The sequence below is a fragment of the Erythrolamprus reginae genome, chromosome 1 (assembly GCF_031021105.1).
Source record: "Erythrolamprus reginae isolate rEryReg1 chromosome 1, rEryReg1.hap1, whole genome shotgun sequence".
Lineage (NCBI taxonomy): Eukaryota > Metazoa > Chordata > Lepidosauria > Squamata > Dipsadidae > Erythrolamprus > Erythrolamprus reginae.
Window position 1 is genome coordinate 92,654,106 of NC_091950.1, and position 17,197 is coordinate 92,671,302.

General features: G+C 40.1%; 1 protein-coding gene across 10 annotated transcripts in view; it reads right to left on the reverse strand.

Annotated features, from left to right (window-relative positions):
* The window catches only part of GPHN (gephyrin), a 255,398-nt gene that overhangs the window by 81,782 nt on the left and 156,419 nt on the right, over positions 1-17,197 (reverse strand). For all 10 annotated transcript variants that reach the window (XR_011559725.1, XR_011559728.1, XR_011559726.1 and 7 more), the window contains 3 exons: positions 17,017-17,083; positions 8,469-8,741; positions 6,861-6,968 (listed from right to left, as the gene is read on the reverse strand). Coding sequence is in view for 7 of the 10 variants with exons in the window: in XM_070759242.1 (XP_070615343.1) it covers positions 6,861-6,968; positions 8,469-8,741; positions 17,017-17,083 (448 nt within the window). In the remaining 3 variants the exon portion in view is untranslated. The remainder of the gene's footprint in view (positions 1-6,860; positions 6,969-8,468; positions 8,742-17,016; positions 17,084-17,197) is intronic.

Sequence of the window (17,197 nt, forward strand, 5' to 3'; positions counted from 1 at the left end):
ATTTGATGTGTGTGTGTGTGTGTGTGTGTTTCTAGGTGTGTCTGTCTGTCTGTCCTGTTCTGTCCTGTCCTATCTGCCTACACAGCCTAAAACCATCGCTATCTATTGGACCTTGTGGATTATGTGCCTACTTCTTAAAAAAGGTTTCTGCTGCCATAGCAGAACCCTTAAGCATAATCTATGACAAATCTTTCAAGACTGGTTCCTTGCCCAACCTATGGTCACTAGCCATGATCATCCTTATCTTCAAAACACCCCAGCCTAGTTGAAAATTACAGGCCAATCTCTTTACGTTGAGTCACCTGAAAAGTCATGGAAACAATTATAAACCAATCCATTACCCTCCACTTAGAGACAAACAACCTACTCTCTAACAAACAATTTGGTTTCAGGAAAATTTTTCAGATAATGTCCAGAGATATTTCATGAGAAGAATCCTCCACTCCTCTGTTCACAACAGAATGCCACCAGACTTGAAATTTTGGGCTCAGACAATTTAGAACTATGCTGCGCTTGATCTCACCTAAGTGTAGCATATAAAATTTCTGCTATAATGTCCTATATGTCAATGATAACTTCAGCTTCAACTGCAATAATACATGAATACACAATAGATGCAAACTTAACGTAAACTGCTCCAAACTCGATTTCAGAAAATATGACTTCAGCAACAGAGTGGTCAATGCTTGAAATGTACTACCGGATCTGTGGTTTCATCCCCAAACCCCCAAAACTTTAACCTTAGACTGTCTACTATTGCCCTCACCCCATTCCTAAGAGATCTGTAAGGGACATGCATAAGCGCACCAGCGTGCCTACCATCCCAGTCCTACTGACCCCATTTATTTACATCTATTTCTTGTATTCATAATCATGTTTATCTTATACATGCTTGACAAATAAATACCATCCATCTATCCAAAGACCATATGTGGAATCCTTGATGCTTTCTGAGCTTAGCTGTTATATTTTCTGTATTTCTTTAGAGTTCTTTGGATCTAGGTTCTTATTTGGCAAAATAATTCTACTTAATTAATTTATTATCTTTCTTTTCCCATCTCCATTTTACTTGTTTTCTTCCCTTTAAATTTAGGATAATGCACCACAATGTTTCAAATTACAAAACTTATTGTAACAAAATAAAAAAGGGGGAAAACAATAGAAGAAGCAACAAACATAAACTAACAAGGAATATGCAATGTTAAAGAGAAATGTTGGCAAATGTTGTTTATTTATTATTTATTTATTATTTGGATTTGTATGCCGCCCCTCTCCGAAGAGGAAGATTAAAAAATATCTGACAATATATCTAATGTAGCCAAAAATATTATGTAATGAAAAAGAGCATGAAAATGTTCAGGCATTTCCCCCCCAAAAAAATTCCAGTTAGACTATACTAAACTATGCCCAATAACCAAAACCTTCCTTATAAATTACAACTGAGAAATTACTTAGCCTTATTTCAGCAATATTAGTCATTTCATATTTTTCTGTGTTTTTGCTTCAAAAAGAAACTTTAATATCAATTGATCTTGTTCTTTTTCTCCTTTCAAGGTTCAGTGTCATCAATTTAGTTTCTTCTGTTACAGGTAAATTATAATACATGCTTCTCCCCAGTGATCTAAAATTCTTCAAAAACTTGAAGGTATAAATGTTAAAGAGCTTACTTTGTTACTGAATTATTCTAAAATTAAGTATCCATAGAGTACAAGAAAATCCTACCCAGAGAAAGAAGTTCATATAAATTTATTTGAAGTCTTAAGACTACAAAAAAATTGGAACAGTATTTTGTTCACACATATTTTTAAATGCTGACCTGAGTGGACTGAGGTTCGTAACTTTTAAATCTAACATGCAGTATTTTTTGAAATCTAAAATTAAAGAAACTTTGAAAGATCTATATAGACATTTTTTCTATTTGTTAAAAATAGTTCTGAAGTCTGAATCTGTCTCTTTAAAAGCAGGAAGATTTCCATTTGTACTTTTTCATACTAGAGATTATTGACCTTCCCAAGTAGATTAGGCAGGAAACGTAAGCAGATGAGCTAATTTTACTTTATTGTAGATTAACACGGTGGTGAAATCTAAAAGTTTTCCCTACCAATTCTGTAGGCATGGCTTGGTAGGTGTGGCTTGGTGGTCATGTGACCGGGTGAGCATGGCCAACTCAACATCACTCACGTAAAGGGGTGCCTGCCCTGGCCTCTCCCCTCCCAGCCATTCCTTGTCACACTCAGCCTCAACATATCTATAATTCTGTAAAAAATGTTTTTTGATGTTATTATCTACATATTATAGATATACTTTCATGAACCACTGAAAGAAGAAAATGGCTCACATGCTTTGCCCAAGAGTGTGATAGGCAACAGACTTTTAAGGAACTGCCACGAAGAAGGTGGGGGGCAATGTATTTTCCAAAGATTCAGAAGGCAAAACAAGAAGCAATGGATGGAAACTGAACAAAGAGAGAAGCAACTTAAGACTAAGGAGAAACTTCCTGACAGTGAGAACAATTAACCAGTGGAACTGCCTGCCTCCAGAAGTTTCTGGGTGCTTGATCACTGGATGTTTCTAAGAAAAGGCTGGACAGTCATTTTTCTGAAATGGTATACAGTCCCCTTCAAATCCCTTCTTAGTGTAATTCTGTTATTCTGACACCCTTCCCAGGCCCTCTACTTAGATCCAAAATGTGACTGTGATAGTTGATCAGAGCTCCTTTGTTTTTTATGTGCAATGGTTTAAGATCAAAGCGAAATTAGTTGCTTTTCTATTAATACATAATCCTTAAAACAGCTCGGCTGTAGGGATCCTGCATGGTGTATTTCAGAAGTCCCAAACTCATAGAAGACAATTTTACCATGGACCTGTGTGTGTGTGTGAGAGAGAGGGGCGGGGAGAGAGGGAGGAAGGGAAGTATACAGTTAGGGAAATAGGCACAGACAGAAGTGGTAAATTAAATAGTTGGTGGGCCACGCTTGGGATTGTTACTTAATGCCTGCCGCTAGATGATTTTGCTACAGTCCAGCTGAAAATCAGAATAAACTCACAGGGAAGTCTTCACTAGGAAAAAATAAGAATACATAGGGAAGACTTCACTAGGAGAAAATAAGAATAAAGAACTGGAAAAGCCTTCACAGAAAGAAGTTTTATTCTGCTGTGGAAGAAAAATTTCACAGAGAAATCTTCACTGGAATTTCTGCTCTTGCTCCAGAGGAAGCAAAAGGCAGTTTCTTGTGAGGTAATTTGCCCCAATGGTTTCCCTTCAGGCAAGGTGGTTTGCAGCTTGGAACATTTCAACAAGGTGATAATTAAAGCTAGTATTCCTTTCCCTGCTTGCGGGGGTGGGGGTGAATGGGGTGGATGGAAAAAAAGTGGTGAAAAGTATCAGTTTTTAATTCTATCAGACTCATTTGCTGTTTCGTAGCTCAACTGAGGCGGCAATATGCTCTCCTGCACGAATCAGCTGAGCTAACAAACAACACAATACATAGGACATGTGAGAGAAGAGGGAGGGCAGGTTCTCTGAACCAGTCAAAATTTTCCCTACTCGGATGCCAGAGCCGGTCTGAAACAGTAGCATTTCACTCCTGGATTAACAGAAATTTGCAAATCTGATTCTACAAATCTCCCATAATCTCTTTTATGGGCTGACTAGTTAAGGAAGTTCTTTTCTGAATTGCTTCCTCAGCCCTTTATGCAGCTGCAGGCTATGCCTTCCCTTATCTGATTATTCCCTATGTAGTATCCTTCATCTCCCAAGGTCACACACACATACCAGTACAGAGACTTTAAATGTAAATAAAAGTTACGTCTTCAATGCTTTAAGAAATCACATTAAGAATCCGCACTAATGAGTAATTTCCTTAAAGCATCCACAGCTTTTTTAGACTGTCTCAGAAACTTGCAAAAAGATACAATTGCTTTAAGTAAAGCTGGATTTATTTTCCCATGTATTCTTGAATCACTTTTTGAATAATTTCTGAAGCATGCCCAATTCTAATATTTAATTCTGAAAGTATCGTACCACTTTGATGGGATTTAGAGATAAATTACACAGAGGCAAAATATAACACCATGAAGAATATACAATAAAGCATATTTTTTAATATTTATTTCAGAAATTACTTTTTAAAAAGTCTTTCACAAATATGATGCTTTTTGAGGTAAGGAAATAGGGAAATAGTCTAATTTTATTTAAGTGCAATTCTATTGTACTACCTTTCTCTATACAATGGTATCTCTACTTAAGAACTTAATTTGTTCCGTGACCAGGTTCTTAAGTAGAAAAGTTTGTAAGTAGAAGCAATTTACCCCATAGGAATCAATGTAAAAGCAAATAATGCATGCAAACCCATTAGGAAAGAAATAAAAGCTCGGAATTTGAGTGGGAGGAGGAGGAGAGGAGGAAAGGGAGGAAGAGGACAGTCATTGCCCAGAGCGAAGGGAGCATTTCTTTCCTCTGGGCACTGGCAGAGGTTTATTCCCCCTCCAAGCGCCCACAGAAAGGAAAATGCTTTGTTCGCTGTGGACTGCCAAAGTCTCTTTAAGCACCACCGAAAGGCTCCTCTGGCAGCCCAGAAAAGCCTGAGATGGTCAGGATTAAAGGGGGAATGGCAGGAAACTGGCCGGGCCTTCATGCCACTCTCAAATTTCCTGGGAAATTTTTCTGGGCTTGGGTTCTTAAGTAGAAAATGGTTCTTAAGAAGAGGCAAAAAAATCTTGAACACCCAGTTCTTATCTTAAGTAGAGGCTTTCTTAAGTAGAGGCACCACTGTATTAGTATTTCAAGAAAGATGGTAATAGAAATGTATTGATTACATAAAAGATGTTCTGATGAAATAAACACATCATGCTACAACTACTAGCACATATTTACTTTTCTAAAAAAAAAATGTCTGCTGAAGATATAAAAGATATAAAATAGAAAAAAAAATGTAAGTGCTTGTGAATAAAATTTGGAATGGAAGCAAGTAAGCTTTCCTTTAAGCATAAAACCTAGGAGTGAGATTATATAAATTTATTCAAATATCCTTCCTCTAAACCACGGGTGTCAAATTTGTGATGACACATTGTTGACATGGAACACATCACAACTCCTCCCCTTTGCTAAACGAGGTGGGTGTGGCCAGCACGTGATGTCTCCGGGCCGGAGTTTGACACTCCTGCTCTAAACAATCACAAATATGTCGTAAGGAAAAAAACCCTTTCACCTTTCTAATCCAACCTGAGCAAAGATTGAAAAGGCAACAGGCTTAGTACATTTCATTTGTGTTTGTAAGAAACATAGCTCTTCAGTGTTCAATCTGGATATTTCCTTTGACCAGGTCAAAATTCAATGAAGGCATGCATGGAGAAGGGAATGAAAATAAGGGGATAGACAGGAGGAAATAAAAAGCAAAAGATGGTATAACAATCCAAGAAAATTGTAGGCTGAGGAAAATAAGAGTGATCTTAAGATATTTGTAAGTTGACGGGAGCAAAAGAAGGGTTCAAAGACAGGAGGTGAAAATAAGGCAGGAGAAAAAGAGTAGGGGAGATGAGACATAGTCTAAAAGAAGAGGAAAACCATGCTATGTGGTATTTTTTATTGTTTTTAGTTCACAATTTCTTAACCAACAAAATTAATTCATTACACATGGGTATGTTCACAGAATTGTTAGAATGGGGAACTCAGTTTTAACAATAGGAGTTAAATAACAAGTTTTTAAAAGCTAATTTTATTTTAGTCTTGTATTTTACAAGAAAAGGGAAACTGGGGTTTTAAGCAATTTGTTTGCTGAATCAGCATTTATATAAAAGAAAATACAGTATTATATATTTTATTATAATGAGAATTATTCCAGCTAATTTTATTCTTATGGATGTACAAGTAAAGTCACAGTGTTTTTCTTATGAAGGAATTGTGTTTCAATCTCCATTCCTCCAAAAATAAGTTAATGGAGAGACCCCTTCGCACAACACATCTTCCCTTTATCCTCCTATATTTTGCAAGGAACTGGGAAAGAGACTTATTTCTCAATTTTAGGTGAAGGTGAAAAGAACATACATACACCCGTTGCAGCATGGCTCTTCTCCAACTAGAAGCTGTCTATCTACAACAGTAGTGCAGACATGAATATTCTAGATGCTTATAGGAAAAAAATATTAAAGAGGCAAGCTTACTCATGGTAATTTTATTTAGTTAAGGATCTTTTACTGATACTCATAATCACAGCTTTCTAATGCTGGCAAATATTGTTTTTCAGAATTAGAAAGAGGTTACCATTCAGAATCTAATTATAATGCAACAGAAGATTTGATACTTGACCTATTTAGAAGGGGACAATGACAAACATGTGCAAGGCAACGTAGAAATTATCTCTTCAGTTTCCATTTTGTGAGTGAAATAATGTTTTTTAATAAAAAAGAGTGTTGGAATATGATAAGCAATTTAAAAAAAAAAATCAGCATTGGATAATCAGTAAAAGCATCTACCAGAAGTATCTGCATATTATCCAAAGCCAAGTAATTTGAAAATCCGTACACCGTGGCTCCTTTGAAGTACAGAAGAATATTTTAGTTTTATGGTAATAGAAATAAGATGCTTAAATTTCTGAGCAGTCTCCAGAGGTAAATGAATCTAAACCAAAACAAGTCTTCAATCAGAGAGCAATAAAATTCAAAATTAATACTTCACAGCTAAAATAAATGTTAATTATTATCTATTTCATAAAAATTGACAGAATGGAAATTTAAAATTTGTTTGCTTGGAGAGCAACACAGTATGTCATCGGGAATAAAGAAAATAACTGTAGCTCCTTGAAACATACAATGAGAAGGCAAGCAATCTGACTGAAGACATTCTGGTAGGTGTGTCTTACCGGTTCTCCTGCACTGTCTGATGAATGAGAGGGATAACAGATGAGACCAGGAATGGGATGTTCACCTTTTGCCATGATAACAGCAGTACTGGTATAGGATGGATGCTTCTAATGTACAATACATAATAACCGTGAATGCAATGACAGGAAAATAAGGAGCTAAACAAGCAAAATGGCGTAGAGGGTACGAGGGTGAAAATAGGTGGCACACCTAAATGCAATGAGCACAGTTTAATTCTCAGGTATTTTCTGTTTTTAATTAGAGTCTCATTCCATTAACCAATTCTCCTTAGATATTAAGGAAAGAAAGTACACATTAAATGAACACAGTTTAGTTCTCAGCTATTTCCTGCTTTTAATTAGATTCTCATTCCATTAACTAATTCACCCCAAATTTTAAGGAAAGAAAGTACACATGTATACCCCTTGGTCTTAATCAGGGGTTTTTTGATTACAGAATAAAGACAAATGCTGATTTCTTTGTGACATCCTTCAAGTAAAAAGCCTCAACTAGAGGGACCCACAGTCAAATCCACATCCAAGCAAGGAGCTCACTGGATGAATTAGGGCTACAAGCCAGTCATTTTCTTAGATCAAGCTACTTTACTAGATAGGTGTGGAATAAATGTGGGAATACCTCCCGCTCCACCAACATAATATCTATTGCTCTTTATGGGAAATTTTTACATATAAATATACAAAATGGAAACTTTCTGAAAGTGCAGAAGAGCTGTCTGGAATTATCCTGGGGAGAACATGATCTCAAATACTATTATGAACTATAAATAAATATTAAATATTTAGTGTCTACTATTATCAATTGATTGGTTCCAATATATTAACATTTGATATAAGATAAGGACATAAGATTTTCAGCATTCATAAAGTGAGCTGTGAAAGACATGACCCAAACAAACTATTCTACAATACTCAATTTGGTTACTGGAAATAAATCATTTGAAACTTAGCTGGAATAGATTTCCAAAAATATATACAAAATTTAATATTTTTAATCAAAACTTGCCATTATGAAGTTTGAGCAGTACCCTCCAAATTTATTGAAAAGTTTGCAAAAGCAGCAGCAATTTTTTGGTAAACAGATCATTAACTTGAGTGTTTGGTGCTCTACAATATTTCTACTGCACGATTTACAGAAAATGATGATAAATGAACTAGTGCTAAAAAAAGCCCCCACTCCCACATAATTGGTGTTTGACATCACTCACAACAGTCTTTTATATACCTAGAGCACATTTTCTCCTCTTTCTCCTTTCTTGCAATCCTATGAATCTACTGAAATGTCACAGTGTGTGACTATGGAAACATGGAAATGGCATTCAATGTGGCATAAACATTTCAAATGGGAAAAAACTAGCAGCAATTGAGAATCTTACTTTCCCTTTTGACAGATGCATAATTGATTATAATTTGTTTTAAAAAGTGAAGGAAGTATAATATATATAAAAAAAATATGACCAATCGTCTAGAAATGTTGTAGGTACAGAGTGAAAAAAATAATCAGCTTCACTCTTGATTGATCTCTATCTATATACAGAAAATACCTGAGATAAAAACTTATGTGCTCCTTTTTACAGAACCTCAACTCACCTTTGCTGCAATGGCTGCAGCAGTTATATGCGAGGAGGAACTATCCTCTGTTGAAGCAACTCCACTATCTTTTTTCTCTTCCTCCTCTTCCTCACACTGTACACCTTTGTCTTCTGTCTGCTTGTGAGGGCTGATGGTTGGAGGAGGAGAAAGAGGTGGTGGTGGTGAAGGTAGATCTTCAAGTTCATCATGAACCTCTTTTACTTTTACAATGGCATCCCGTAAAAGATCAATGGCATGAGGTAGGGCTGGTAGTATAAATTGAAAGCATTCCTGCGCATAATGAGAAGAATGACAGTGAAAACGTACCTAGTATATATATTGAGCAGTTATAATATTAAAATTGAATAAAGTTCTAAAGTGGTATACTTTTGATTGTTTTTGTACCTTTAATGGAAAATTTTGAATTTACTAGAATGTTGTTCTTTTTTAAGCTCCGCAATATCTAGGATTTCCTTTTCTTCCTTTTTTAGCATATTTTATATGGCTTGCAAAATAATAATTAACATATTTTAGATGAAGTAAATGTTGCAAAAAGTTGGATAATGTCCAATTTATTATTTAAATGGCATTAAATAATGAAAATTGTTTAAAATTTTGTAGCTCATTTTAAAAAATATTAACATAGTTCTTAGTATTTTTAGCATCTATCTTAATTTTCTGATCTCTGAACCATTTTTCCTCCTGGATTCATTTTGATATTGTAGTGAATAAATCTTCTGAGAAAAAGTCTGTTATTAGAATTTCTTGGTTTTTGTCATTCCACATATTAAACAGTTGGAATCCCTGAAATTATTGCTGAAAGTTGCCAAGAAAAATCTAGATAAAGAAATACTATTGTCAGCAGTTCAAGAGAGTTGAAATTATCTCCCAGTGAAATCCTAAAAGATGACTGCAAAGCTTTATTGCGCATAGATTTATACAGGACAGGATAGTACTTTGAACACAATTACTTGTATTACTTGCTTTTAAAATGTAATATTTATTGACAGACATATTAAACAAATTAGTTTAACTTTGCTTAAAGGACAAAGAAACATTTGTTTCATCATTACTGGATAGCATACTAAAAAACTAAAAATAGCCTGCTGTAGTTGTATTAAAGTCTATAGTTACAAAAAAAATTAAGCTGATCAGCTTTAAATATTTTTAATTCTAATATAGCACATCTTAATTCTTCATTGATAACATTTTTATTGGTTAGCACATATCCTAAAAAAAAAAAATTCCTTCCCCTCCCTCCCTTGCTGGTGAATATATCATATATATCAATATATCAAATATTACTGCCTGGTGTTTTTCTCCACAACAACAATCTGTTGGGCTGGGCTGTGAGAAAGTGAAAAAGTTAGCCAGCTGGCTTTCATGCCTAAGGGAAGACGAGACTATAGTCTCCTGGTTTCTAAGCCAAGATGTTAACTACTACAGCATGGTTACCATATCATACCAAACCATAGTATACCATACCACATTGCATCACGCACTATACCAGGCCACACCACACCATTACTTTCTTCTTATTTAACATTTTCTCTATTATTTACTGAACTTGATCTGACTTACTTTCAGAGACATACTGCCACCTGCCCGCTATATTTGCTTCAAAAAAATCAGTTTACAGTGGTACCTCGAGATACGAGTTTAATTCGTTCCGGACCTGGGCTCTTAAGTCGAGCAGCTCTTATCTCGAACGACTTTTCCCCATAGGAATTAATGTAAATAATTTTAATTGGTTCCAGCCCTCAAAAAACTCACAAAGTTAGTCTAAATTATGCAGAAAGACATGTTTTTAATGAAGAAATGTACATGTACATATAAATGAATAATGAAGTTTCTTTCACTTAACTTGTAAACTTTCTTAAACTTTTAAATTTACATATGTTCAACTTCTCTGCCACCCAATCCTGTAGGACAGAGGTCCCCAACCCTTTTTGCACCAGGGACCGGCTTTAAGCGATCAAGAGAGGAATGGGTGAATGAATGGACGGAGGGTGGGAAGGAAGGAAGGAAAGAGGGAAGGGACAGGAACAGAGGAAGGAAGCAAAGAAACTTATGAAAGGGGAGAGTAAGAGAGGAATGAGTGAAGGGAGGGAGGGAGGGAAGAAGGTGGGAAGGAGAAAGAAAAGAAGAAATAGAGGAAGGGAAGGTAAAAGAGAGAAAGAAAAAGAGCAAGAAAGAAAGGGGGAAGGGACAGGAACAGAGGAAGGAAGCAAGGAAACTTATGAAAGGGAAGAGTAAGAGAGGAATGAGTGAAGGGAGGGAGGGAGGGAAGAAGGTGGGAAGGAGAAAGAAAAGAAGAATTAGAGGAAGGGAAGGTAAAAGAGAGAAAGAAAAAGAGCAAGAAAGAAAGCTGCAAGCACCCCCCCCCGAGCCCCCCAGGCCGGCTGCAACCTTTTAAAACACGCGCGCCGCTTCGCAGCTGTCTCCTGAAGCCGAACGCGGAAGTTAGCGTTTGGCTTCAGGAGACAGCTCCTTGGCGCTTGTATCTCGAATTTGGGCTTGTAAGTAGAACAAAAATATATCTCCCCTCCCAGCTCTTATCTCGAGTTGCTCTTAAGTAGAGCAGCTCTTATGTCGGGGTTCCACTGTACTCTGTATTACTGTATTACTAAAGGAATTTTGATTTGCACTCTTAAATTAAATGGTTGGAGGGAACAGGTTAGAAAGATGTGCAATAACTACCTTTATTCCTTTTCTTTTTAATATATGTATGGAAAAAGAATGAAAACTACCATATTTTTCAGAGTATAAGATGCACCAGAATATAAGACGCACCTTAGTTTTTGGGGTGGAAAATAGGGGAAAGAATCTGCTTACCAGGTATTCATCTGGCTACCGTCCTTAGCCAGCATATTATTTTACCCCCTGGTATTTTACCCCCTAGAGAGAGTAACGAAAGAGCTTGCAAGCCAGTAAGAGCTGGGAAACAGCATTAGCACCCGTAAAGAAACATCTGGAGCAAGTAGAGCAATGGAAACACTCTGCAAAGATTTAGGGCTTCTTAGAGAGTATCTATGAAAGAGCTTGCAAGCCAGTAAGAGCTGGGAACATTGTTAGCACCTAGTTAGGGCTGGAAAGAAACATTCAGAGCAAGTAGAGAATGAAACACCCCCCCCCCCCTGTAAAGACAGGGTTTGGAAAACATTCTTCGGAGAAAGTAAACATGAAAGAGCTTGCAAGCCAGTAAGAGCTGGGAACATCATTAGCACCTGATTAGGGCTGGAAAGAAACTTATTCGGAGCAAGTTAGAGCAATGAAAAAACCCCTGCAAAGACTTAGGGCTTGGAAACATTCTTCACAGAGAGAAACAATGAAAGAGTCTGCAAGGCAAGAGCTAATTAGGGCTAGGGGGAGCTATATTCAGAGTATGAGACGCACCCAAATTATCAGCCTCTTTTAGGGAGGAAAAAGGTGCATCTTATACTCCAAAAAATACGGTAAGCACTTTTTCTGATCTCACAATAAATGTAATTAATCCAGCATTCTGATAGCTGTTGATAAGTTGTCCCTTTTCAAACAACCTATGATTTCTTTATCTTACATCTGTGATTTCAGATTAATAAAAGATTATTAATGAAAGAGGGAGAAGCAGCTTTAGGAAAAATCCCCTGAACAGTGTTTTTTATGATCTTTACTGTCACAAAATTCTAAAAGTTCAAAATATTATATTTCAAAAGGATGATAAAAAAATAAAGCTGTGAACTGATCTCTGCTTATATACAATTATAATTTATGTTGCAAGAATTAAAATATATAAAGACAAAGAAACTAAAGCTCTAAAGATAGCCATTCTATCATATTGAAGAATTATGGGATTTGCCTTCTTCTGATTTGTATGAAAATATGTGAAATAATCATATAGAGCAGCAGTCTCCAACCTTTATGGCTTGGCGGAGGTGGAGTGTGGGCAGAAGGAAACAGCCCATTTAAGTGGCAGGCTGCTGTGTGTGTGTACCAATCTACCACTTCCACAAGTAAAGCTGCGCAAGCATTCATGCACCAGGTAGCTGCTCATATGGCCCAGTTCTGAACTGGTCACGGTAGTGATATAGAGCAGGGGTCCCCAACCAGTACCGGACTGCAAGGCATGTTGCACTGGTCCGCGGAGTCAGCAGCTGCTGTGGAGCCGGCGAGTGCCAAGCTGTTTCCTGTCTCTTTCCCCTCACGTTCACTTGGGACCGCCATTTGCCTCGGGCTGAGAAAACCTTTGCTTGCTTGCTTTCTTCCTTTCCTGTCTTTCTTCTCTCGTCGAAAGTGGTCTATTTCCTCCTTGCAAAGCCCTTGCAAAGCCCTCGCTCTGCCTGCAGCTCAAACGAAAAGGCTTTGGCATTGTGCAGCTCTTTTTTTGCTAGGCTCCCCCACCCTATTCCCGGGGTCCTGGGTGGGAGCGAAGCCAGGGGTGTGTGTGTGACCATGAAACCCCCACCACCAGCTCCGGTAATTTTCTTTTGGAAGGGTTCCTTGCTGCAAGAAAATTACCAGACCTGGCAGTGGTGGGCGCTCCAAGCAGGCAGCGATCGCAAAGGAAGGTGACTGTGTCCGTGGAGGCACCTCCCCCTGCTCTGGGATTCCTTGCTGCAATCCCAGCCGGAACGGGGGGGGGATGTCCTCTGGAACTGCTGAAAGGCAAACAGCGGTCCCGAGTGAACAGGAGGGGAAAGAGACAGGAAACCGCCCCCTTCTACCCTTCTCCCTGTGTCACCTCAACTCCCCTGCAAAATTAAAAAGGGGGGGGGGAGAGAGACAATGGAACGATAAGCTAAACCCCCTTTCCGCCCCCACCGGGCCATAGAAAAATTGTCTTGCTGAAACTGGTCCCTGGTGGAAAAAAGGTTGGGGACCACTGATATAGAGCACTGCTTGAGCTAAATAAAGAAATGAGGAAACCTTTGTTACTATTTCGTTTCATTTCATGAATCAAATTGTTTTAATAGTAAGCAGCCATCCACGAATTTGACACCATCCAAAGTCAGGTTATCAAGAAAATATATGTCTAAATATGAAAATTATATACAGTGATCCCTCGAGTTTCGCGATCTCGAGTTTCGCGAAACGCCATATCGCGAGTTTTCAACCCGGAAGTAAACTCCACCATCTGCGCATGCGTGCCCTTCCACGCATGCGTAGATGGTGGAGTTTCCCCGCTGGGCAGAGGCTTCCCTGGGTCTTCCCCCTCTTGCCCTGGTAAGACAGCATCGGCGCGAGCAACGGCGTGGGCGGGCGGGCGGCACGCGCGCGGGAAACCCCACCTCCGCCTCCCAGCTGGGAAGCGGAGCCAGCAACAGCGTGGGCGGGCGGGCGGTGCGCGCGAGCCTGGGGACACCCTAGCTCTGCTTCCCAGCGCGCGCGCGTTGCTGGGGAAAGCGCGCGCGCTTGGGGACTCCCTAGGTCCGCTCCCCAGCTGGGGAGGGAGTCCCCACCGCGCGCGCGTTGCTGGGGAAAGCGCGCGCGCTTGGGGACTCCCTAGGTCCGCTCCCCAGCTGGGGAGGGAGTCCCCACCCCGCGCGCGTTGCTGGGGAAAGCGCGCGCGCTTGGGGACTCCCTAGGTCCGCTCCCCAGCTGGGGAGGGAGTCCCCACCGCGCGCGCGTTGCTGGGGAAAGCGCGCGCGCTTGGGGACTCCCTAGGTCCGCTCCCCAGCTGGGGAGCGGACCTAGGGAGTCCCCAAGCGCGCGCGCTTTCCCCAGCAACGCGCGCGGGGTGGGGACTCCCTCCCCAGCTGGGGAGCGGACCTAGGGAGTCCCCAAGCGCGCGCGCTTTCCCCAGCAACGCGCGCGCGGTGGGGACTCCCTCCCCAGCTGGGGAGCGGACCTAGGGAGTCCCCAAGCGCGCGCGCTTTCCCCAGCAACGCGCGCGCGGTGGGGACTCCCTCCCCAGCTGGGGAGCGGACCTAGGGAGTCCCCAAGCGCGCGCGCTTTCCCCAGCAACGCGCGCGGGGTGGGGACTCCCTCCCCAGCTGGGGAGCGGACCTAGGGAGTCCCCAAGCGCGCGCGCTTTCCCCAGCAACGCGCGCGGGGTGGGGACTCCCTCCCCAGCTGGGGAGCGGACCTAGGGAGTCCCCAAGCGCGCGCGCTTTCCCCAGCAACGCGCGCGGGGTGGGGACTCCCTCCCCAGCTGGGGAGCGGACCTAGGGAGTCCCCAAGCGCGCGTGCACCCCAGGCGCGAGCAACGGGGTGGGCGGGCGAAGGGCGGCCGGCAGTGGAAGCAAAAACACCATCTGCGCACGCGCAGATGGTGTTTTTACTTCCGCACCGCTACTTCGCGAAAAATCGATCTTCGCGAGGGGTCCTGGAACGGAACCCTCGCGATGATCGAGGGATCACTGTATACTTTCTATACAAATTATACAGGGGTGGACAATAAAATGGAAACACCTTGAAAAATCATCAAAATATCTTAATATGGTGTTGGTCCACCTTTTGTGGCATATACAGCCTCAATTCTCCGAGGTATAGATTCATACAAATTGTGAATTGTTTCTAAGGGATTTTAGCCCATTCTTCAGTTAAAGCACCCTCCAGTTCTTTTAGAGACGATGGTGGTGGAAATCGACTTCTTACTTGAATCTCTAAAATCGACCATAAATGCTCAATAATGTTGAGGTCTGGTGATTGTGGTGACTAGATGAGATGCTGAACTTCATTAGAATGTTCCTTGTGCCATTCTTTAACACTTTTTGCTCTATGGATTGGTGCATTATCATCTTGAAAGATGGCATCCCCCTCTGGTAACAGTTCTTGAACCATAGGATGAATTTGGTTGGCCAAAATTCTTAAATAGTGATGGCTGCTAATTCTTCCATGAAGGGAAATCATTGGCCTGGCGGATTTCCAAGAAATAGCACCCCAGATCATCACTGAACCCCCGCCATGTTTGACGGTTGGGAGAAGGCAGTCTGGATGAAATGATTCTTTTGGCTGTCTCCAAACGTAAACATGGCCAGTGGTCGTAAAAATGGTAAACGATGATTCGTCAGAGAAAATCACATTTTACCACTGCTCGAGGGACCATTTCTGGTGGTTTCTACACCACTCCAAATGCTTTGAAACATTTGTTTTTAAGAGTAGATGCTTTCTAATTGCAGCTCTTCCATAGAATCCAGATTTGTGAAGCTCCCTTCGAACAGTTTTTGTGGAAACTGGGTTCTGAGCTCTGCAGTGATTTTAGGAACTGTGGTCTTGCGATTCGCTCTAACAATTCGCTTTAGAGTCTGGCGGTCTCTTTCAGACAACTTCAACTTTCGACCAGACCTGTGCTTGGCTGAGGGCCTTTTCCCTTCTCTTTCAAAAGCAGTCATTACTTTTGAGACATTACCTCTTGAAACGCCAAACATTCAGGCACTTTCTGTTACACTAGCCCCTGCCATTCGAGCACCAACAATTTGACCTCTTTGAAAGTCTGAGAGGTCTGCCATTTCTAAAAGGTTATAACCAATTTCCTTAAATTTCTGTGAAAAAAAAGGTAGTTTAAAAAAACATATCAAATAACAGAGTTTTTTTAAAAAATTAAAATATGTCAACTTTTGATTGATTTGAACATGTTCAAACATTATGATGCCAAAAAGTCAAGTGTTTCCATTTTTTTGTCCACTCCTTGTACATAAATTCCATGAATTAAAGAGCCGGGGTGGCGCAGCAGGTAGAGTGTTGTACTGCAGGCCACTGAAGCTGACTGTAGATCTGAAGGTCAGCGGTTCAGATCTCATCACCGGCTTAAGGTTGACTCAGGCTCAAGGTTGACTCAGCCTCCTTCCATCCTTCCGAGGTGGGTAAAATGAGGACCTGGATTGTGGGGGCAATATGCTGGCTCTGTTAAAAAGTGCTATTGCTAACATGTTGTAAGCCGCCCTGTGTCTAAGGAGAAGGGCGGCATAAAAATTGAATGATGAATGAATGAATGAATGAATGAATAAATAAATAGAACACCTTTACCCCACATAAAGAAAGTTTTGTTTGAAAGAAATATCAAATTGAAATAAAAAGTATTCACCAAATAGTGACAACAAACTGTAAGGGCTTCTAAGAGTAAAATTGTTTCAAATCTGACCTTGGCTTGCTAACTCACAATATCTAAGAATGTCTAAATCTTCTTAGTCAATACTGAAATGCTGGCTCCCTTGGCCAAGAAACAGAGACAAAAGTACTGCGCCCTAGAGTCAGACATCACTGTATCAAGAAACCTTTACCTTAATAAGTGGAAATAGGATACTGAAGGTTTTATAGATTTTAATCCTAAAAATGAGATCCAGTGTGGTATATGGGTAAAGTGCTGCACTACTATTGGGAAATTCAGGTTGTAGGTCATTCTCAGCAATGAAAGCTCCATGGCCTTTGAGCAGTCGTTTTTTTCTTATCTCAACTATCTCAAAAAGTTATAGTGGGGGGGGGGGATAGATGGAAGGAGTGCCTTGACCTCCTGAATGAAAGGTATTCATTAAAATAATGCTAATCTTTCCTGCTAATTACACTACATTACATTATGTTTACTAGTGATGGAGGTAAATTTTGTAATCATCAAAATATTTTTAGTTCCTCATGAAAAATTGCTCACCTGTGATCCTTTCTTGCTACCTGGAAGGTTAATTATGAGAGTTTTCCCTCTGATTCCACATACAGGTCTGGCGGGGAGGGAGAAAAAGAGAGTAGAGAGATGAGCATTAAGTCACAGGAAATTAACATTTATTAATTTAAATATAACTAATATAAAACATAATTTTAACCAATCAAAAAAG